Here is a 20,037-nt window from a genome sequence, read left to right on the forward strand (position 1 = left end):
TGCTCATTGTAGTCGTTTGTTTTTTGTCTCAGATAGATCTCTCTCTCTCTCTCTCTCTCTCTCTCTCAATTTCAATTCAATTCAAATGCTTTATTGGCATGAAAGTTTACAGAGAACCATATTGCCAAAGCTTACATAGCAAAAAGGTACAGTTTTCCAACTCTCTCTCTCGCTCGCTCTCTCTCGCTCGGTCTCTCTCTCTCTCGGTCTCTCTCTCTCTCTCTCTCTCTCTCTCTCTCTCTCTCTCTCTCTCGCTCGGTCTCTCTCTCTCTCTCTCTCTCGGTCTCTCTCGGTCTCTCTCTCTCTCTCGGTGTCTCTCTCTCTCTCTCTCTCTCGCTCGGTCTCTCTCTCTCTCTCTGTCTCTCTCGCGCTCGGTCTCTCTCTCTCTCTCTCGCTCGGTCTCTCTCTCTCTCTCTCTCGGTCTCTCTCTCTCTCTCGGTCTCTCTCTCTCTCTCTCTCGGTCTCTCTCTCTCTCTCTCTCGGTCTCTCTCTCTCTCGCTCGGTCTCTCTCTCTCTCTCTCGGTCTCTCTCTCTCTCTCTCTCTCGCTCGGTCTCTCTCTCTCTCTCGCTCGGTCTCTCTCTCTCTCGCTCGGTCTCTCTCTCTCTCTCTCCCTCTGTGTCTCTCTCTCTCTCTCTCTCTCTCTCTCGCTCGGTCTCTCTCTCTCTCTCTCGCTCGGTCTCTCTCTCTCTCTCTCTCTCTCTCTCTCTCTCGCTCGGTCTCTCTCTCTCTCTCTCTCGCTCGGTCTCTCTCTCTCTCTCTCTCGGTCTCTCTCTCTCTCTCTCTCTCTCGCTCGGTCTCTCTCTCTCGGTCTCTCTCTCTCTCTCTCTCGCTCGGTCTCTCTCTCTCTCTCTCTCTCTCTCTCTCTCTCGCTCGGTCCTCTCTCTCTCTCGCTCGGTCTCTCTCGCTCGGTCTCTCTCGGTCTCTCTCTCTCTCGGTCTCTCTCTCTCGCTCGGTCTCTCTCTCTCTCCCCCCCCGTCTCGCTCTCTCCCCCCGTCTCTCTCTCGCTCTCTTCCCTCTGTCTCTCGCTCTCTCCCCGCCTCTCTCTCTCTCTCTCTCTCTCTCTCCCACCGTCTCTCTCTCGCTTTCTCTCCCCGTCTCTCTCTCGCTCTCTCTCTCTCTCTCTCTCGCGCTCTGGCTCTCTCTTGACGCCGGTCCCCCCTCCTTACTGGGAACGCTCCCTCTCTCTGTCTCTCTCTCTGTCAATTCAATTCAATTCAAATGCTTTATTGGCTGAAAGTTTACAGGGAACCATATTGCCAAAGCTTACATAACAAAAAGTACAGTTTTCCAACATTCTGTAGGTGTCAAACAATTTTGACCTTCGTTGGGTACATACAATATTAGTTTAAACAATATTAATTTAAAGTCGTTGAACATCGTTGGGTACATTCAGTATTAATTTTAAACAGTCCTCAGGTTGTGACATGTTGTTACATATTTGGCACCAAGGTATGGTCTGTCTCCTTCTCCCAGGACTAATCTTAATTTTGACAGGTCATCCAATTCTTTGAAATCTGGGGTTGTTTGGCTGAGCTTATCAAATAATATGTTTCTTGTTGTGTTGAATTCTTCGCATTTTAGGAGGAAGTGCATCTCTGTCTCAACCTCGCCGGCCAGACATTGATCACATATTCTATTCTCTCTAGGCTGCCAGGATTTCTTGTATCTTCCTTTTTCAATTGCCAGTTGGTGGTCGCTTAGTCTGTACCTGGTGAGGGTCTATCTCTGTTTTGTGTCTCTGATGGTCGAGAGATAGTCTGCCAGTTTATATTCTCTTTTTAGGGCCTGGTAACATTCTAATCTGCTTTGGCTTTTGGTTATTGTGTTCCAATGTTCCAGGTAGGTTTCTTTGCATTGTTTAATGATTTGGTTCACTCGGATTGGTGTTTGGACGGCAGTGTTGGTCTGGGACTGGTCAGGGTCCGGCTGAGTAGGAGTACTTAGTTTCAGTAGCAGCTGACTCAGGGGACTCTTTTCTGGGTTTAGCTCTTGGGTCGGGAAGGCTTTAAAATGAAGGGTGTCTGGGGAGCTAGATTTGAGGTGATTTAGGAAGTTTAGTGCTCGTTTGTGGATGTTTATTATCAGTGGGTATCTGCCTAGTTCGGCTCTGCATGCAATTGTTGGTGTTTTCCTTTGGGTGCGAAGAATGCTTCGGCAAAATCTCTCTCTCTGTCTCTCTCTCTCTCTGTCTCTCTCTGTCTGTCTCTCTCGCTCTCTCTCTCGCTCGTTCGCGCTCTCTCGCTCTCTCTCGACGCCAGTACCCCTCCTCACTGGGAACACTCCCTCTCTCTGCCTCTCGCTATCTCTCTCTCTCTCTCTCTCTGTGTCTCTCTCTATCGCTCTCTCTCTCTCTCTCGACGCCAGTACCCCTCCTCACTGGGAACGCTCCCTCTCTGTGTCTCTCTCCCCAGGAGCGGTACGAGAGCGAGCGCTGGAGCCTCTCACTGGAGCTGGGCACCAAGATCACCGAGCTGCAGATGCAGAACGCCACGCTGCGCTGCGAGCGGGAGGGGCTGGAGCGGCAGCTGCGCAAGGTGCAGGAGCAGCTGGACTCCACCGCCGGCACTGTCCTCTTCCTGAGCCAGCAGATGAAGGAGAAAGAGAGCAAGGTGAAGGAGGCCGCCTTCTCGGTGGAGAACATGCGGCCCGGCCGCAAGTGGGTCCGCTTCTACACCGGCTTTGAGAGCTACGAGAAGTTCGAGGCGTTCCTGCACTTTGTCACGCAGGACGCTGGCCTGTGCTCGGGCAAGATCCGCGGCCACATCGCCAGGGGCCGGCTGGACGCTGGCCCCCACAGCACCCTGAGCCACGCCGACCAGCTGCTGCTGGTCATGTGCCGCCTGCGCCTGGGCCTGCTGCTGCAGGACCTGGCCTATCGCTTCAAGATCTCCGAGACCACTGTCTCCAGGGTCTGGCTGAACTGGACCGAGGTGATCCAGGCCCGACTAATGCAGGTGAGCAAGCGAAAAGGTTCTCCCAGACTCTCATTGGGGGGGTGACCAGGTCGCTTCCCCGCCCCCATTCAATTTTTCTATGTAAACAGTCACGCTGCAGTGACGGGCTCGGGCCACCGGTGGCGCCATGAAGCCGCTCTTTTTTTCCCCTTCTCACTCCGTTTGGATTCCCGTTTCCGCTGATTGCGTTGTGTCACACTGTCAACATTCCCCCCCCCCCATTCAATTTTTCTATGTAAACAGTCACGCTGCAGTGACAGGCTCGGGCCACCGGTGGAGCCGCTCTCTTTTTTTCCCCTTCTCCTCACTCCGTTTGGATTCCCGTTTCCACTGATTGCGTTGTCACACTGTCAACATTCCCCCCCATTCAATTTTTCTATGTAAACAGTCACGCTGCAGTGACAGGCTTGGGCCGCCGGTGGAGCCGCTCTCTTTTTCCCCCTTCTCCTCACTCCGTTTGGATTCCCATTTCCGCTGATTGCGTTGTGTCACACTATCAACATTCCCCCCCCCCTTCAATTTTCCTATGTAAACAGTCACGCTGCAGTGACAGGCTCGGGCCACCGGTGGTGCCATGGAGACGCTCTCTTTTTTCCCCCCTTCTCCTCACTCCGTTTGGATTCTCGTTTCCACTGATTGCGTTGTGTCACACTGTCGACATTCCCCCCTCCCCGTTCAATTTTTCTATGTAAACAGTCACGCTGCAGTGACAGGCTCGGGCCACCGGTGGCACCATGGAGCCGCTCTCTCTTTCTCCCCCTTCTCCTCATTCCGTTTGGATTCCTGTTTCGGCTGATTGCGTTGTCACACTGTCAACATTGCCCCCCCATTCAATTTTTCTATGTAAACAGTCACGCTGCAGTGACGGGCTCGGGCCACCAGTGGCGCCATGGAGCCACTCTTTTTTTCCCCCTTCTCACTCCGTTTGGATTCCCGTTTCCCCTGATTGTGTTGTGTCACACTGTCAACATTTCCCCCCCCCACCCCATTCAATTTTTCTATGTAAACTGTCACGCTGTAGTGACGGGCTCGGGCCACCGGTGGCGCCATGGAGCTGCTCTCTTTTTTTCCCCCCCCACCTTCTCCTCACTCCATTTGGATTCCCGTTTCCGCTGATTGCGTTGTGTCACACTGTCAACATTTCCCGCCCCCCCCAACCCCCCATTCAATTTTTCTGTGTAAACAGTCACGCTGCAACGACAGACTCAATTCAGCAGGTGGCGCCACTGAGCTGGGTGTGTGTCTTTATTTCCTTACTTGCGGAGAATGTGCAGCACACAAGTAGGCCGTTCGGCCCTACTGGTCCGTGCTGGTGTTTCTGCTTCACACGAGCCTCCTCCCACCCCTCATCATCTCACCCCATCAACACCAGCCTCCTCTCACCCCTCTTCATCTCACCCCGTCAACACCAGCCTCCTCCCACCCCTCTTCATCTCACCCCATCAACACCAGCCTCCTCCCACCCTTCTTCATCTCACCCCATCAACACCAGCCTCCTCCCACCCCTCTTCATCTCACCCCGTCAACACCAGCCTACTCCCACCCCTCTTCATCTCACCCCATCAACACCAGCCTCCTCCCACCCCTCTTCATCTCACCCCATCAACACCAGCCTCCTCCCACCCCTCTTCATCTCACCCCATCAACACCAGCCTCCTCCCACCCCTCTTCATCTCACCCCATCAACACCAGCCTCCTCCCACCCCTCTTCATCTCACCACATCAACACCAGCCTCCTCCCACCCCTCTTCATCTCACCCCATCAACACCAGCCTCCTCCCACCCCTCTTCATCTCACCCCATCAACACCAGCCTCCTCCCACCCCTCTTCATCTCACCCCGTCAACACCAGCCTCCTCCCACCCCTCATCATCTCACCCCGTCAACACCAGCCTCCTCCCACCCCTCTTCATCTCACCCCGTCAACACCAGCCTCCTCCCACCCCTCTTCATCTCACCTCATCAACACCAGCCTCCTCCCACCCCTCTTCATCTCACCCCATCAACACCAGCCTCCTCCCACCCCTCTTCATCTCACCCCATCAACACCAGCCTCCTCCCACCCCTCTTCATCTCACCCCGTCAACACCAGCCTCCTCCCACCCCTCTTCATCTCACCCCATCAACACCAGCCTCCACCCACCCCTCTTCATCTCACCCCGTCAACACCAGCCTCCTCCCACCCCTCTTCATCTCACCCCGTCAACACCAGCCTCCTCCCACCCCTCTTCATCTCACCCCATCAACACCAGCCTCCTCCCACCCCTCTTCATCTCACCCCGTCCACACCAGCCTCCTCTCACCCCTCTTCATCTCACCCCGTCAACACCAGCCTCCTCCCACCCCTCTTCATCTCACCCCGTCAACACCAGCCTCCTCCCACCCCTCTTCATCTCACCCCGTCAACACCAGCCTCCTCCCACCCCTCTTCATCTCACCCCGTCAACACCAGCCTCCTCCCACCCCTCTTCATCTCACCCCGTCAACACCAGCCTCCTCCCACCCCTCTTCATCTCACCCCGTCAACACCAGCCTCCTCCCACCCCTCTTCATCTCACCCCATCAACACCAGCCTCCTCCCACCCCTCTTCATCTCACCCCGTCAACACCAGCCTCCTCCCACCCCTCTTCATCTCACCCCATCAACACCAGCCTCCTCCCACCCCTCTTCATCTCACCCCATCAACACCAGCCTCCTCCCACCCCTCTTCATCTCACCCCGTCAACACCAGCCTTCTCCCACCCCTCTTCATCTCACCCCGTCAACACCAGCCTCTTCCCACCCCTCTTCATCTCACCCCGTCAACACCAGCCTCCTCCCACCCCTCTTCATCTCACCCCGTCAACACCAGCCTCCTCCCACCCCTCTTCATCTCACCCCGTCAACACCAGCCTCCTCCCACCCCTCTTCATCTCACCCCATCAACACCAGCCTCCTCCCACCCCTCTTCATCTCACCCCGTCCACACCAGCCTCCTCCCACCCCTCTTCATCTCACCCCGTCAACACCAGCCTCCTCCCACCCCTCTTCATCTCACCCCATCAACACCAGCCTCCTCCCACCCCACTTCATCTCACCCCATCAACACCAGCCCCCTCCCACCCCTCAACTCACCCCGTCAACACCAGCCTCCTCCCACCCCTCTTCATCTTACCCCGTCACCACCAGCCTCCTCCCACCCCTCTTCATCTCACCCCGTCAACACCAGCCTCCTCCCACCCCTCTTCATCTCACCCCATCAACACCAGCCTCCTCCCACCCCTCTTCATCTCACCCCGTCAACACCAGCCTCCTCCCACCCCTCTTAGCTCACCCCGTCAACACCAGCCTCCTCCCACCCCTCTTCATCTCACCCCGTCAACACCAGCCTCCTCCCACCCCTCTTAGCTCACCCCGTCAACACCAGCCTCCCCCCACCCCTCTTCATCTCACCCCGTCAACACCAGCCTCCTCCCACCCCTCTTCATCTCACCCCATCAACACCAGCCTCCTCCCACCCCTCATCTCACCCCATCAACACCAGCCTCCTCCCACCCCTCTTCATCTCACCCCGTCAACACCAGCCTCCTCCCACCCCTCTTCATCTCACCCCATCAACACCAGCCTCCTCCCACCCCTCATCTCACCCCATCAACACCAGCCTCCTCCCACCCCTCTTCATCTCACCCCGTCAACACCAGGCTCCTCCCACCCCTCGTCATCTCACCCCGTCAACACCAGCCTCCTCCCACCCCTCTTCATCTCACCCCGTCAACACCAGCCCCCTCCCACCCCTCTTCATCTCACCCCGTCAACACCAGCCTCCTCCCACCCCTCTTCATCTTACCCCGTCACCACCAGCCTCCTCCCACCCCTCTTCATCTCACCCCGTCAACACCAGCCTCCTCCCACCCCTCTTCATCTCACCCCATCAACACCAGCCTCCTCCCACCCCTCTTCATCTCACCCCGTCAACACCAGCCTCCTCCCACCCCTCTTAGCTCACCCCGTCAACACCAGCCTCCTCCCACCCCTCTTCATCTCACCCCGTCAACACCAGCCTCCTCCCACCCCTCTTAGCTCACCCCGTCAACACCAGCCTCCTCCCACCCCTCTTCATCTCACCCCGTCAACACCAGCCTCCTCCCACCCCTCTTCATCTAACCCCGTCAACACCAGCCTCCTCCCACCCCTCTTAGCTCACCCCGTCAACACCAGCCTCCTCCCACCCCTCTTCATCTCACCCCGTCAACACCAGCCTCCTCCCACCCCTCTTCATCTCACCCAGTCAACACCAGCCTCCTCCCACCCCTCTTCATCTCACCCCGTCAACACCAGCCTCCTCCCACCCCTCTTCATCTCACCCTGTCAACACAAGCCTCCTCCCACCCCTCTTCATCTCACCCCGTCAACACCAGCCTCCTCCCACCCCTCTTCATCTCACCCTGTCAACACCAGCCTCCTCCCACCCCTCTTCATCTCACCCCATCAACACCAGCCTCCTCCCACCCCTCTTCATCTCACCCCGTCAACACCAGCCTCCTCCCACCCCTCATCTCACCCCGTCAACACCAGCCTCCTCCCACCCCTCTTCATCTCACCCCGTCAACACCAGCCTCCTCCCACCCCTCATCATCTCACCCCGTCAACACCAGCCTCCTCCCACCCCTCTTCATCTCACCCCGTCCACACCAGCCTCCTCCCACTCCTCTTCATCTCACCCCGTCAACACCAGCCTCCTCCCACCCCTCATCATCTCACCCCGTCAACACCAGCCTCTTCCCACCCCTCTTCATCTCACCCCGTCAACACCAGCCTCCTCCCACCCCTCTTCATCTCACCCCGTCAACACCAGCCTCCTCCCACCCCTCTTCATCTCACCCCATCAACACCAGCCTCCTCCCACCCCTCTTCATCTCACCCCATCAACACCAGCCTCCTCCCACCCCTCTTCATCTCACCCCGTCAACACCAGCCTCCTCCCACCCCTCTTCATCTCACCCCGTCAACACCAGCCTCCTCCCACCCCTCGTCATCTCACCCCATCAACACCAGCCTCCTCCCACCCATCTTCATCTCACCCCATCAACACCAGCCTCCTCCCACCCCTCTTAGCTCACCCCGTCAACACCAGCCTCCCCCCACCCCTCTTCATCTCACCCCGTCAACACCAGCCTCCTCCCACCCCTCTTCATCTCACCCCGTCAACACCAGCCTCCTCCCACCCCTCTTCATCTCACCCCATCAACACCAGCCTCCTCCCACCCCTCTTCATCTCACCCCAGCAACACCAGCCTCCTCCCACCCCTCTTCATCTCACCCCGTCAACACCAGCCTCCTCCCACCCCTCTTCATCTTACCCCGTCACCACCAGCCTCCTCCCACCCCTCTTCATCTCACCCCGTCAACACCAGCCTCCTCCCACCCCTCTTCATCTCACCCCATCAACACCAGCCTCCTCCCACCCCTCTTCATCTCACCCCGTCAACACCAGCCTCCTCCCACCCCTCTTCATCTTACCCCGTCACCACCAGCCTCCTCCCACCCCTCTTCATCTTACCCCGTCACCACCAGCCTCCTCCCACCCCTCTTCATCTCACCCCGTCAACACCAGCCTCCTCCCACCCCTCTTAGCTCACCCCGTCAACACCAGCCTCCTCCCACCCCTCTTCATCTCACCCTGTCAACACCAGCCTCCTCCCACCCCTCTTAGCTCACCCCGTCAACACCAGCCTCCTCCCACCCCTCTTCATCTCACCCCGTCAACACCAGCCTCCTCCCACCCCTCTTCATCTAACCCCGTCAACACCAGCCTCCTCCCACCCCTCTTCATCTCACCCCATCAACACCAGCCTCCTCCCACCCCTCTTCATCTCACCCCGTCAACACCAGCCTCCTCCCACCCCTCTTCATCTCACCCCGTCAACACCAGCCTCCTCCCACCCCTCTTCATCTCACCCAGTCAACACCAGCCTCCTCCCAGCCCTCTTCATCTCACCCCGTCAACACCAGCCTCCTCCCACCCCTCTTCATCTCACCCCGTCAACACAAGCCTCCTCCCACCCCTCTTCATCTCACCCCATCAACACCAGCCTCCTCCCACCCCTCTTCATCTCACCCCATCAACACCAGCCTCCTCCCACCCCTCTTCATCTCACCCCGTCAACACCAGCCTCCTCCCACCCCTCTTCATCTCACCCCATCAACACCAGCCTCCTCCCACCCCTCTTCATCTCACCCCATCGACACCAGCCTCCTCCCACCACTCTTCATCTCACCCCGTCAACACCAGCCTCCTCCCACCCCTCTTCATCTCACCCCGTCAACACCAGCCTCCTCCCACCCCTCTTCATCTCACCCCGTCAACACCAGCCTCCTCCCACCCCTCTTCATCTCACCCCTTCAACACCAGCCTCCTCCCACCCCTCTTCATCTCACCCCGTCAACACCAGCCTCCTCCCACCCCTCATCATCTCACCCCGTCAACACCAGCCTCCTCCCACCCCTCTTCATCTCACCCCGTCAACACCAGCCTCCTCCCACCCCTCATCATCTCACCCCGTCAACACCAGCCTCCTCCCACCCCTCTTCATCTCACCCCGTCAACACCAGCCTCTTCCCACCCCTCTTCATCTCACCCCGTCAACACCAGCCTCCTCCCACCCCTCTTCATCTCACCCCGTCAACACCAGCCTCCTCCCACCCCTCATCATCTCACCCCGTCAACACCAGCCTCCTCCCACCCCTCTTCATCTCACCCCGTCAACACCAGCCTCTTCCCACCCCTCTTCATCTCACCCCGTCAACACCAGCCTCCTCCCACCCCTCATCATCTCACCCCGTCAACACCAGCCTCCTCCCACCCCTCTTCATCTCACCCCGTCAACACCAGCCTCTTCCCACCCCTCATCATCTCACCCCATCAACACCAGCCTCCTCCAAACCCCTCTTCATCTCACCCCGTCAACACCAGCCTCCTCCCACCCCTCTTCATCTCACCCCATCAACACCAGCCTCCTCCCACCCCTCTTCATCTCACCCCGTCAACACCAGCCTCCTCCCACCCCTCTTCATCTCACCCCGTCAACACCAGCCTCTTCCCACCCCTCTTCATCTCACCCCGTCAACACCAGCCTCCTCCCACCCCTCATCATCTCACCCCGTCAACACCAGCCTCCTCCCACCCCTCTTCATCTCACCCCGTCAACACCAGCCTCTTCCCACCCCTCATCATCTCACCCCGTCAACACCAGCCTCCTCCCACCCCTCATCATCTCACCCCGTCAACACCAGCCTCCTCCCACCCCTCTTCATCTCACCCCGTCAACACCAGCCTCTTCCCACCCCTCATCATCTCACCCCGTCAACACCAGCCTCCTCCCACCCCTCTTCATCTCACCCCGTCAACACCAGCCTCTTCCCACCCCTCTTCATCTCACCCCGTCAACACCAGCCTCCTCCCACCCCTCTTCATCTCACCCCGTCAACACCAGCCTCCTCCCACCCCTCATCATCTCACCCCGTCAACACCAGCCTCCTCCCACCCCTCTTCATCTCACCCCGTCAACACCAGCCTCTTCCCACCCCTCTTCATCTCACCCCGTCAACACCAGCCTCCTCCCACCCCTCATCATCTCACCCCGTCAACACCAGCCTCCTCCCACCCCTCATCATCTCACCCCGTCAACACCAGCCTCCTCCCACCCCTCATCATCTCACCCCGTCAACACCAGCCTCCTCCCACTCCTCTTCATCTCACCCCGTCAACACCAGCCTCCTCCCACCCCTCATCATCTCACCCCGTCAACACCAGCTCCCTCCCACCCCTCTTCATCTCACCCCATCAACACCAGCCTCCCCCCACCCCTCTTCATCTCACCCCGTCAACACCAGCCTCCTCCCACCCCTCTTCATCTCACCCCATCAACACCAGCCTCCTCCCACCCCACTTCATCTCACCCCGTCAACACCAGCCTCCCCCCACCCCTCTTCATCTCACCCCGTCAACACCAGCCTCCTCCCACCCCTCTTCATCTCACCCCATCAACACCAGCGTCCTCCCACCCCTCTTCATCTCACCCCGTCAACACCAGCCTCCTCCCACCCCTCTTCATCTCACCCCGTCAACACCAGCCTCCTCCCACCCCTCTTCATCTCACCCCATCAACACCAGCCTCCTCCCACCCCTCTTCATCTCACCCCATCAACACCAGCCTCCTCCCACCCCTCTTCATCTCACCCCGTCAACACCAGCCTCCTCCCACCCCTCTTCATCTCACCCTGTCAACACCAGCCCCCTCCCACCCCTCTTCATCTCACCCCGTCAACACCAGCCTCCTCCCACCCCTCTTCATCTTACCCCGTCACCACCAGCCTCCTCCCACCCCTCTTCATCTCACCCCATCCACACCAGCCCCCTCCCACCCCTCTTCATCTCACCCCGTCAACACCAGCCTCCTCCCACCCCTCTTCATCTCACCCCATCAACACCAGCCTCCTCCCACCCCTCTTCATCTCACCCCGTCAACACCAGCCTCCTCCCACCCCTCTTAGCTCACCCCGTCAACACCAGCCTCCTCCCACCCCTCTTCATCTCACCCCGTCAACACCAGCCTCCTCCCACCCCTCTTAGCTCACCCCGTCAACACCAGCCTCCCCCCACCCCTCTTCATCTCACCCCGTCAACACCAGCCTCCTCCCACCCCTTTTCATCTCACTCCATCAACACCAGCCCCCTCCCACCCCTCTTCATCTCACCCCGTCAACACCAGCCTCCTCCCACCCCTCTTCATCTTACCCCGTCACCACCAGCCTCCTCCCACCCCTCTTCATCTCACCCCGTCAACACCAGCCTCCTCCCACCCCTCTTCATCTCACCCCATCAACACCAGCCTCCTCCCACCCCTCTTCATCTCACCCCGTCAACACCAGCCTCCTCCCACCTCGCTTAGCTCACCCCGTCAACACCAGCCTCCTCCCACCCCTCTTCATCTCACCCCATCAACACCAGCCTCCTCCCACCCCTCTTCATCTCACCCCGTCAACACCAGCCTCCTCCCACCCCTCTTCATCTCACCCCGTCAACACCAGCCTCCTCCCACCCCTCTTCATCTCACCCAGTCAACACCAGCCTCCTCCCACCCCTCTTCATCTCACCCCATCAACACCAGCCTCCTCCCACCCCTCTTCATCTCACCCCATCAACACCAGCCTCCTCCCACCCCTCTTCATCTCACCCCGTCAACACCAGCCTCCTCCCACCCCTCTTCATCTCACCCTGTCAAGACAAGCCTCCTCCCACCCCTCTTCATCTCACCCCATCAACACCAGCCTCCTCCCACCCCTCTTCATCTCACCCCGTCAACACCAGCCTCCTCCCACCCCTCTTCATCTCACCCCATCAACACCAGCCTCCTCCCACCCCTCTTCATCTCACCCCGTCAACACCAGCCTCCTCCCACCCCTCTTCATCTCACCCCGTCAACACCAGCCTCCTCCCACCCCCTTCATCTCACCCCGTCAACACCAGCCTCCTCCCACCCCTCTCCATCTCACCCCGTCAACACCAGCCTCCTCCCACCCCTCTTCATCTCACCCCATCAACACCAGCCTCCTCCCACCCCTCTTCATCTCACCCCATCAACACCAGCCTCCTCCCACCCCTCTTCATCTCACCCCGTCAACACCAGCCTCCTCCCACCCCTCTGCATCTCACCCCATGAACACCAGCCTCCTCCCACCCCTCTTCATCTCACCCCATCAACACCAGCCTCCTCCCACCCCTCTTCATCTCACCCCGTCAACACCAGCCTCCTCCCACCCCTCTTCATCTCACCCCGTCAACACCAGCCTCCTCCCACCCCTCTTCATCTCACCCCGTCAACACCAGCCTCCTCCCACCCCTCTTCATCTCACCCCGTCAACACCAGCCTCCTCCCACCCCTCTTCATCTCACCCCGTCAACACCAGCCTCCTCCCACCCCTCTTCATCTCACCCCGTCAACACCAGCCTCCTCCCACCCCTCTTCATCTCACCCCATCAACACCAGCCTCCTCCCACCCCTCTTCATCTCACCCCGTCAACACCAGCCTCCTCCCACCCCTCTGCATCTCACCCCGTCAACACCAGCCTCCTCCCACCCCTCTTCATCTCACCCCGTCAACACCAGCCCCCTCCCACCCCTCTTCATCTCACCCCATCAACACCAGCCTCCTCCCACCCCTCTGCATCTCACCCCGTCAACACCAGCCTCCTCCCACCCCTCTTCATCTCACCCCATCAACACCAGCCTCCTCCCACCCCTCTGCATCTCACCCCATGAACACCAGCTTCCTCCCACCCCTCTTCATCTCACCCCATGAACACCAGCCTCCTCCCACCCCTCTTCATCTCACCCCATCAACACCAGCCTCCTCCCACCCCTCTTCATCTCACCCCGTCAACACCAGCCTCCTCCCACCCCCTCTTCATCTCACCCCATCAACACCAGCCCCCTCCCACCCTTCATCTCACCCCGTCAACACCAGCCTCCTCCCACCCCTCTGCATCTCACCCCATGAACACCAGCCTCCTCCCACCCCTCTTCATCTCACCCCATCAACACCAGCCTCCTCCCACCCCTCTTCATCTCACCCCGTCAACACCAGCCTCCTCCCACCCCTCTTCATCTCACCCCGTCAACACCAGCCTCCTCCCACCCCTCTTCATCTCACCCCGTCAACACCAGCCTCCTCCCACCCCTCTTCATCTCACCCCGTCAACACCAGCCTCCTCCCACCCCTCTTCATCTCACCCCGTCAACACCAGCCTCCTCCCACCCCTCTTCATCTCACCCCGTCAACACCAGCCTCCTCCCACCCCTCTTCATCTCACCCCATCAACACCAGCCTCCTCCCACCCCTCTTCATCTCACCCCGTCAACACCAGCCTCCTCCCACCCCTCTGCATCTCACCCCGTCAACACCAGCCTCCTCCCACCCCTCTTCATCTCACCCCATCAACACCAGCCCCCTCCCACCCCTCTTCATCTCACCCCATCAACACCAGCCTCCTCCCACCCCTCTGCATCTCACCCCGTCAACACCAGCCTCCTCCCACCCCTCTTCATCTCACCCCGTCAACATCAGCCTCCTCCCACCACTCTTCATCTCACCCCATCAACACCAGCCTCCTCCCACCCCTCTTCATCTCACCCCATCAACACCAGCCTCCTCCCACCCCTCTTCATCTCACCCCGTCCACACCAGCCTCCTCCCACCCCTCTTCATCTCACCCCATCAACACCAGCCTCCTCCCACCCCTCTTCATCTCACCCCGTCAACACCAGCCTCCTCCCACCCCTCTTCATCTCACCCCATCAACACCAGCCTCATCTCACCCCGTCAACACCAGCCTCCTCCCACCCTCTTCATCTCACCCCGTCAACACCAGCCTCCTCCCACCCCTCTTCATCTCACCCCATCAACACCAGCCTCCTCCCACCCCTCTTCATCTCACCCCGTCAACACCAGCCTCCTCCCACCCCTCTTCATCTCACCCCATCAACACCAGCCTCCTCCCACCCCTCTTCATCTCACCACATCAACACCAGCCTCCTCCCACCCCTCTTCATCTCACCCCATCAACACCAGCCTCCTCCCACCCCTCTTCATCTCACCCCATCAACACCAGCCTCCTCCCACCCCTCTTCATCTCACCCCATCAACACCAGCCTCCTCCCACCACTCTTCATCTCACCCCATCAACACCAGCCTCCTCCCACCCCTCTTCATCTCACCCCATCAACACCAGCCTCCTCCCACCCCTCTTCATCTCACCCCGTCCACACCAGCCTCCTCCCACCCCTCTTCATCTCACCCCATCAACACCAGCCTCCTCCCACCCCTCTTCATCTCACCCCGTCAACACCAGCCTCCTCCCACCCCTCTTCATCTCACCCCATCAACACCAGCCTCATCTCACCCCGTCAACACCAGCCTCCTCCCACCCCTCTTCATCTCACCCCGTCAACACCAGCCTCCTCCCACCCCTCTTCATCTCACCCCGTCAACACCAGCCTCCTCCCACCCCTCTTCATCTCACCCCGTCAACACCAGCCTCCTCCCACACCTCTTCATCTCACCCCATGAACACCAGCCTCCTCCCACCCCTCTTCATCTCACCCCATCAACACCAGCCTCCTCCCACCCCTCTTCATCTCACCCCATCAACACCAGCCTCCTCCCACCCCTCTGCATCTCACCCCATGAACATATCCGTCTATTCCTTTCTCCCTCGTGTCTTTATCCAGCGTCCCCTTAAATGCTTCTATACTATTCGCCTCAACCACTCCCTGTGGTAGCGAGTTCCACATTCTCACCACTCTCTGGGGAAAGAAGTTTCTCCTGAATTCCCGATTGGATTTATTAGTGACTGTCTTCTATTGACGGCCCCTAGTTCTGGTCTCCCCCACAAGGGGAAACATCTTCTCTACGTCTACCCTCTCGAAACCCTTCATAATCATAAAGACCTCGATCAGGTCACCCCTCGGCTTTCTCTTTCTAGAGCAAAGAGCCCCGGCCTGTTCTTCCTTTCCTGATGGTTGTAACCTCTCCGTTCTGGGATCGTCCTTGTGAATCTATTTAGCACCTTCTCCAGTGCCTCTATATCATACAATCATAGAAGCCTACGGCACAGAAGGAGGCCATTCGGCCCATCTTGACCGCACCGGCCGACAAAGAGCGATCCAGCCTAATCCCACTTTCCCAGCTCTCGGTCCGTAGCCCTGTGGGTTACGGCACTTCAAGCGCACATACCCAGCACTGTTTAAATGCGATGAGGGTCCCTGCCTCGACCACCCTTTCAGGCAGTGAGTTCCAGACCCTCACAACCCTCTGGGTGAAGAAAGTTCCCCTCAGCTCCTTCGACCAATGACTTTAAATCTCTGCCCCCTGTTTATTGACCCCTCGAAACATAGAAGATAGGAGCAGGAGTCGGCCATTCGGCCCTTCGAGCCTGCTCCGCCATTTAATGAGATCATGGCTGATCATCCAAATTCAGTACCCTGTCCCTGCCTTCTCCCCATACCCCTTGATCCCTTTAGCCTCAAGAAATATATCCAACTCCTTCTTGAATATATTTAATGAATTGGCCTCAACTGCCTTCTGTGGTAGAGAATTCCACAGGTTCACCACTCTCTGGGTGAAGAAATTCCTCCTCATCTCTGTCCTAAATGGCTTACCCCTTATCCTTAGACTGTGACCCCTGGTTCTGGACTCCCCCGCCATCGGGAACATCCTTCCTGCATCTAGTCTGTCCAGTCCTGTTAGAATTTTATAAGTTTCAATGAGATCCCCTCTCATTCTTCTAAACTCCAGCGAGTATAAGCCCAATCGACCCAATCTCTCCTCATACGTCATTCCTGCCATCCCAGGTATCAGCCTGGTGAATCTTCGCTGCACTCCCTCCATGGCAAGAACATCCTTCCTCAGATAAGGCGACCAAAACTGCACACAATACTCAAGGTGTGGTCTCACCAAGGCCCTGTACAACTGCAGCAAGACATCCTTGTTCCTGTACTCGAACCCTCTCGCTACGAAGGCCAACATACCATTTGCCTTCTTAACCGCCTGCTGCACCTGCATGCTTACCTTCAGCGACTGGTGCACAAGGACACCCAGGTCTCGTTGCACTTCCCCTTCTCCCAATCTATTGCCGCTCCGATAATAATCTGCCTTCCTGTTTTTGCCACCAAAGTGGATAACCTCGCATTTATCCACATTATACTGCATCTGCCCTGCATCTGCCCAATCACCCAACCTGTCCAAATCATACTGGAGTTTCTCGGCATCCTCCTCACAGCACACACGCCCACCCAGCTTTGTGTCGTCTGCAAACTTGGAGATATTACATCTAGTTCCCTCGTCTAGATCATTAATATATATTGTGAATAGCTGGGGTCCTCGGACCGATCTCTGCGGTACCCCACTAGTCACTGCCTGCAACTCGGAAAAAGACTCGTTTATTCCAACTCTTTGCTTCCTGTCTGCCAACCAGTTCTCTCTCCAAGACAGTACCTTACCCCCAATCCCATGTGCTTTAACTTTGCACGCTAATCTCTTATGCGGAACCTTATCAAAAGGTTTCTGAAAGTCCAAATACACCACATCCACTGCAAGGGGACATCGACAGGCTAAGTAAGTGGGCAGAGATTTGGCAGATGGAATACAATACTGGAAAGTGTGAGGTTATGCACTTTGGCAGGAAAAATCGTAGAGCAAGTTATTATCTTAATGGCAAGAAACTGGAAAGTACTGAATTACAAAGGGATCTGGGGGTCCTGGTGCACGAAACTCAAAAGGTTAGTATGCAGGTGCAGCAAGTGATTAAGAAGGCCAATGGAATGTTGGCTTTCATTGCTAGGGGGATAGAATATAAAAATAGGGAGGTATTGCTTCAGTTGTACAAGGTATTGGTGAGACCGCACCTGGAATACTGCGTACAGTTTTGGTGTCCATACTTAAGAAAAGACATACTTGCTCTCGAGTCAGTACAAAGAAGGTTCACTCAGTTAATCCTGGGGATGAGGGGATGGACATATGAGGAGAGGTTGAGTAGATTGGGACTCTACTCATTGGAGTTCAGAAGAATGAGAGGCGATCTTATTGAAACATATAAGATTGTGAAGGGGTTGGATCGGGTGGATGCGGGGAAGATGTTCCCGATGATGGGTGAAACTAGAACTAGGGGGCATACTCTTAGAATAAGGGGCTGCTCTTTCAAAACTGAGATGAGGAGGAACTACTTCACTCAGAGGGTGGTAGGTCCATGGACTATGCTGCCCCAAAAAGCTGTAGAAGCTACATCATTACATAAATTTAAAACAGAAATAGACAGTTTCCTAGAAGTAAAGGGAATTAAGGGTTACGGGGAGCGGGCAGGAATTTGGACATGAGTCTAGGTTCGGATCGGTCATGGCCCTGTGGGTAGCGGAGCGGGCCCAGGGGCCGTGTAGCCTGATCCTGCTCCTATTTCGTGTGTCTAATTCTGTTCGATTCAGGAGATGGTTCTGTGATAGTGGATTGGCGGTTAGGATCAGATCAGCCATGATCTTATTGAATGGCGGAGCAGGCTCGAGGGGCCGATTGGCCTACTCCTGCTCCTATTTCTTATGTTCTTATGTTCTCCCTTATCTATTCTACCAGTTACATCCTCAAAAAATTCCAGTAGATTAGTCAAGCTAATCTCTTATGCTTTTCCCCAACTGAGAACCTTTATTCCTTGTCTGTCCTTGTCCTTTTCCATAACTACCCTAAATCTAACTGAATTATGATCACTAGCACCAGCATGCTCTCCCACTGATACCCTTTCCACCTGCCCAGCTTCATTCCCGAAAACTAGGTCCAGAACCGCCACTTCTCTTGTTGGGCTTGCTACGTCCTGGCGAAACATGGAAACATAGAAGATAGGAGCAGGAGTCGGCCATTCGGCCCTTCGAGCCTGCTCCGCCATTCAATGCGATCATGGCTGATCATCCAAATTCAGTACCCTGTCCCTGCTTTCTCCCCATATCCCTTGATCCCTTCAGCCTTAAGAAATATATCCAACTCCTTCTTGAATATATTTAATGAACTGGCCTCCACCGCCCTCTGTGGTAGAGAATTCCACAGGTTCACCACTCTTTGGGTGAAGAAATTCCTCCTCATTTCAGTCCTAAATGGCTTACCCCTTATCCTTAGACTGTGACCCCTGGTTCTGGACTCCCCCGCCATCGGGAACATCCTTCCTGCATCTAGTCTGTCTAGTCCTGACAGAATTTTATGGGTTTCGATGCGATCCCCTCTCAATCTTCTAAACTCCAGCGAGTATAAGCCCAATCGACGCAATCTCTCCTCATACGTCATTCCTGCCATCCCAGGTATCAGCCTGGTGAATCTTCGCTGCACTCCCTCCATGGCAAGAACATCCTTCCTCAGGTAAGGCGACCAAAACTGCACACAATACTCAAGGTGTGGTCTCACCAAGGCCCTGTACAGCTGTAGCAAGACATCCTTGTTCCTGTACTCGAACCCTCTCGCTACGAAGGCCAACATACCATTTGCCGCCTTAACCACCTGCTGCACCTGCATGCTTACCTTCAGCGACTGGTGCACAATAACACCCAGGTCTCTTTGCACTTCCCCTTCACCCAATCTATTACCATTCAGATAATAATCTGCTTCCTGTTTTTGCCTCCAAAGTGGATAACCTCACATTTATCCACATTATAGTGCATTTGCCATGTTTCTGCCCAATCACCCAACCTGTCCAAATCGTACTGGAGTTTCACGACATCCTCCTCACAGCATACCCTCCCACCCAGCTTTGTGTCATCTGCAAATTTGGAGATATTACATCCAATTCCCTCGTCCAGATCATTAATATATATTGTGAATAGCTGGGGTCCTAGGACCGATTCCTGCAGTACCCCACTAGTCACTGCCTGCCACTCGGAAAACGACCCGGTTATTCCAACTCTTTGCTTCCTGTCTGCCAACCAGTTCTCTATCCAAGTCAATACCTTACCCCCAATCCCATGTGCCTTAATTTTGCACGCACATGGGATTGGGGGCAAGGTATTGACTTGGATAGAGAACAAGTTCTCCTGAATACATTTTAAGAATTCTGCTCCCTCTATACCCTTCACACTAATTTTATCCCAGTTAATATTAGGGAAGTTGAAATCCCCCACTATTACTGCCCTGTTTTTGCACGTCTCAGACATTTGCCTACATATTTGCTCTTCCAGCTCCCTCAGACTGTTTGGGGGTCTATAGTACACTCCCAGCAGTGTGATCGCCCCTTTTGTGTTTTTCAGTTCAACCCATATGGCCTCATTTGATGATGCTTCGAAGATATCCTCCCTCCTCACAGCTGTAATTGTCTCTTTAATCAATATTGCGACCCCCCCCCCCTCCTTTTTTAACCCTCTCACTGTCTCGTCTGAAAACCCTGTAACCAGGAATGTTGAGCTGCCCTATCCTTTTCAATATGGGGACCAGAACTGTGCACGGTGCTCCAAGTGTGGTCTAACCAAGGTATACGGAGACCAGGACTGTGCACAGTGCTCCAAGTGTGGTCTAAC

The 20,037-nt window shown here is 56.4% G+C and overlaps 1 protein-coding gene across 1 annotated transcript in view; it reads left to right on the forward strand.

Annotated features, from left to right (window-relative positions):
* The window catches only part of LOC147084838 (uncharacterized), a 38,039-nt gene that overhangs the window by 16,452 nt on the left and 1,550 nt on the right, over positions 1 to 20,037 (forward strand). The window contains exon 3 of the mRNA XM_085979345.1: positions 2,413 to 2,955. Coding sequence (XP_085835471.1) covers positions 2,413 to 2,955 — 543 coding nt within the window. The remainder of the gene's footprint in view (positions 1 to 2,412; positions 2,956 to 20,037) is intronic.

This window comes from Somniosus microcephalus, unplaced genomic scaffold (assembly GCF_052327205.1).
Source record: "Somniosus microcephalus isolate GS21.2 unplaced genomic scaffold, FLI_Smic_1.0 unresolved_chr9, whole genome shotgun sequence".
Lineage (NCBI taxonomy): Eukaryota > Metazoa > Chordata > Chondrichthyes > Squaliformes > Somniosidae > Somniosus > Somniosus microcephalus.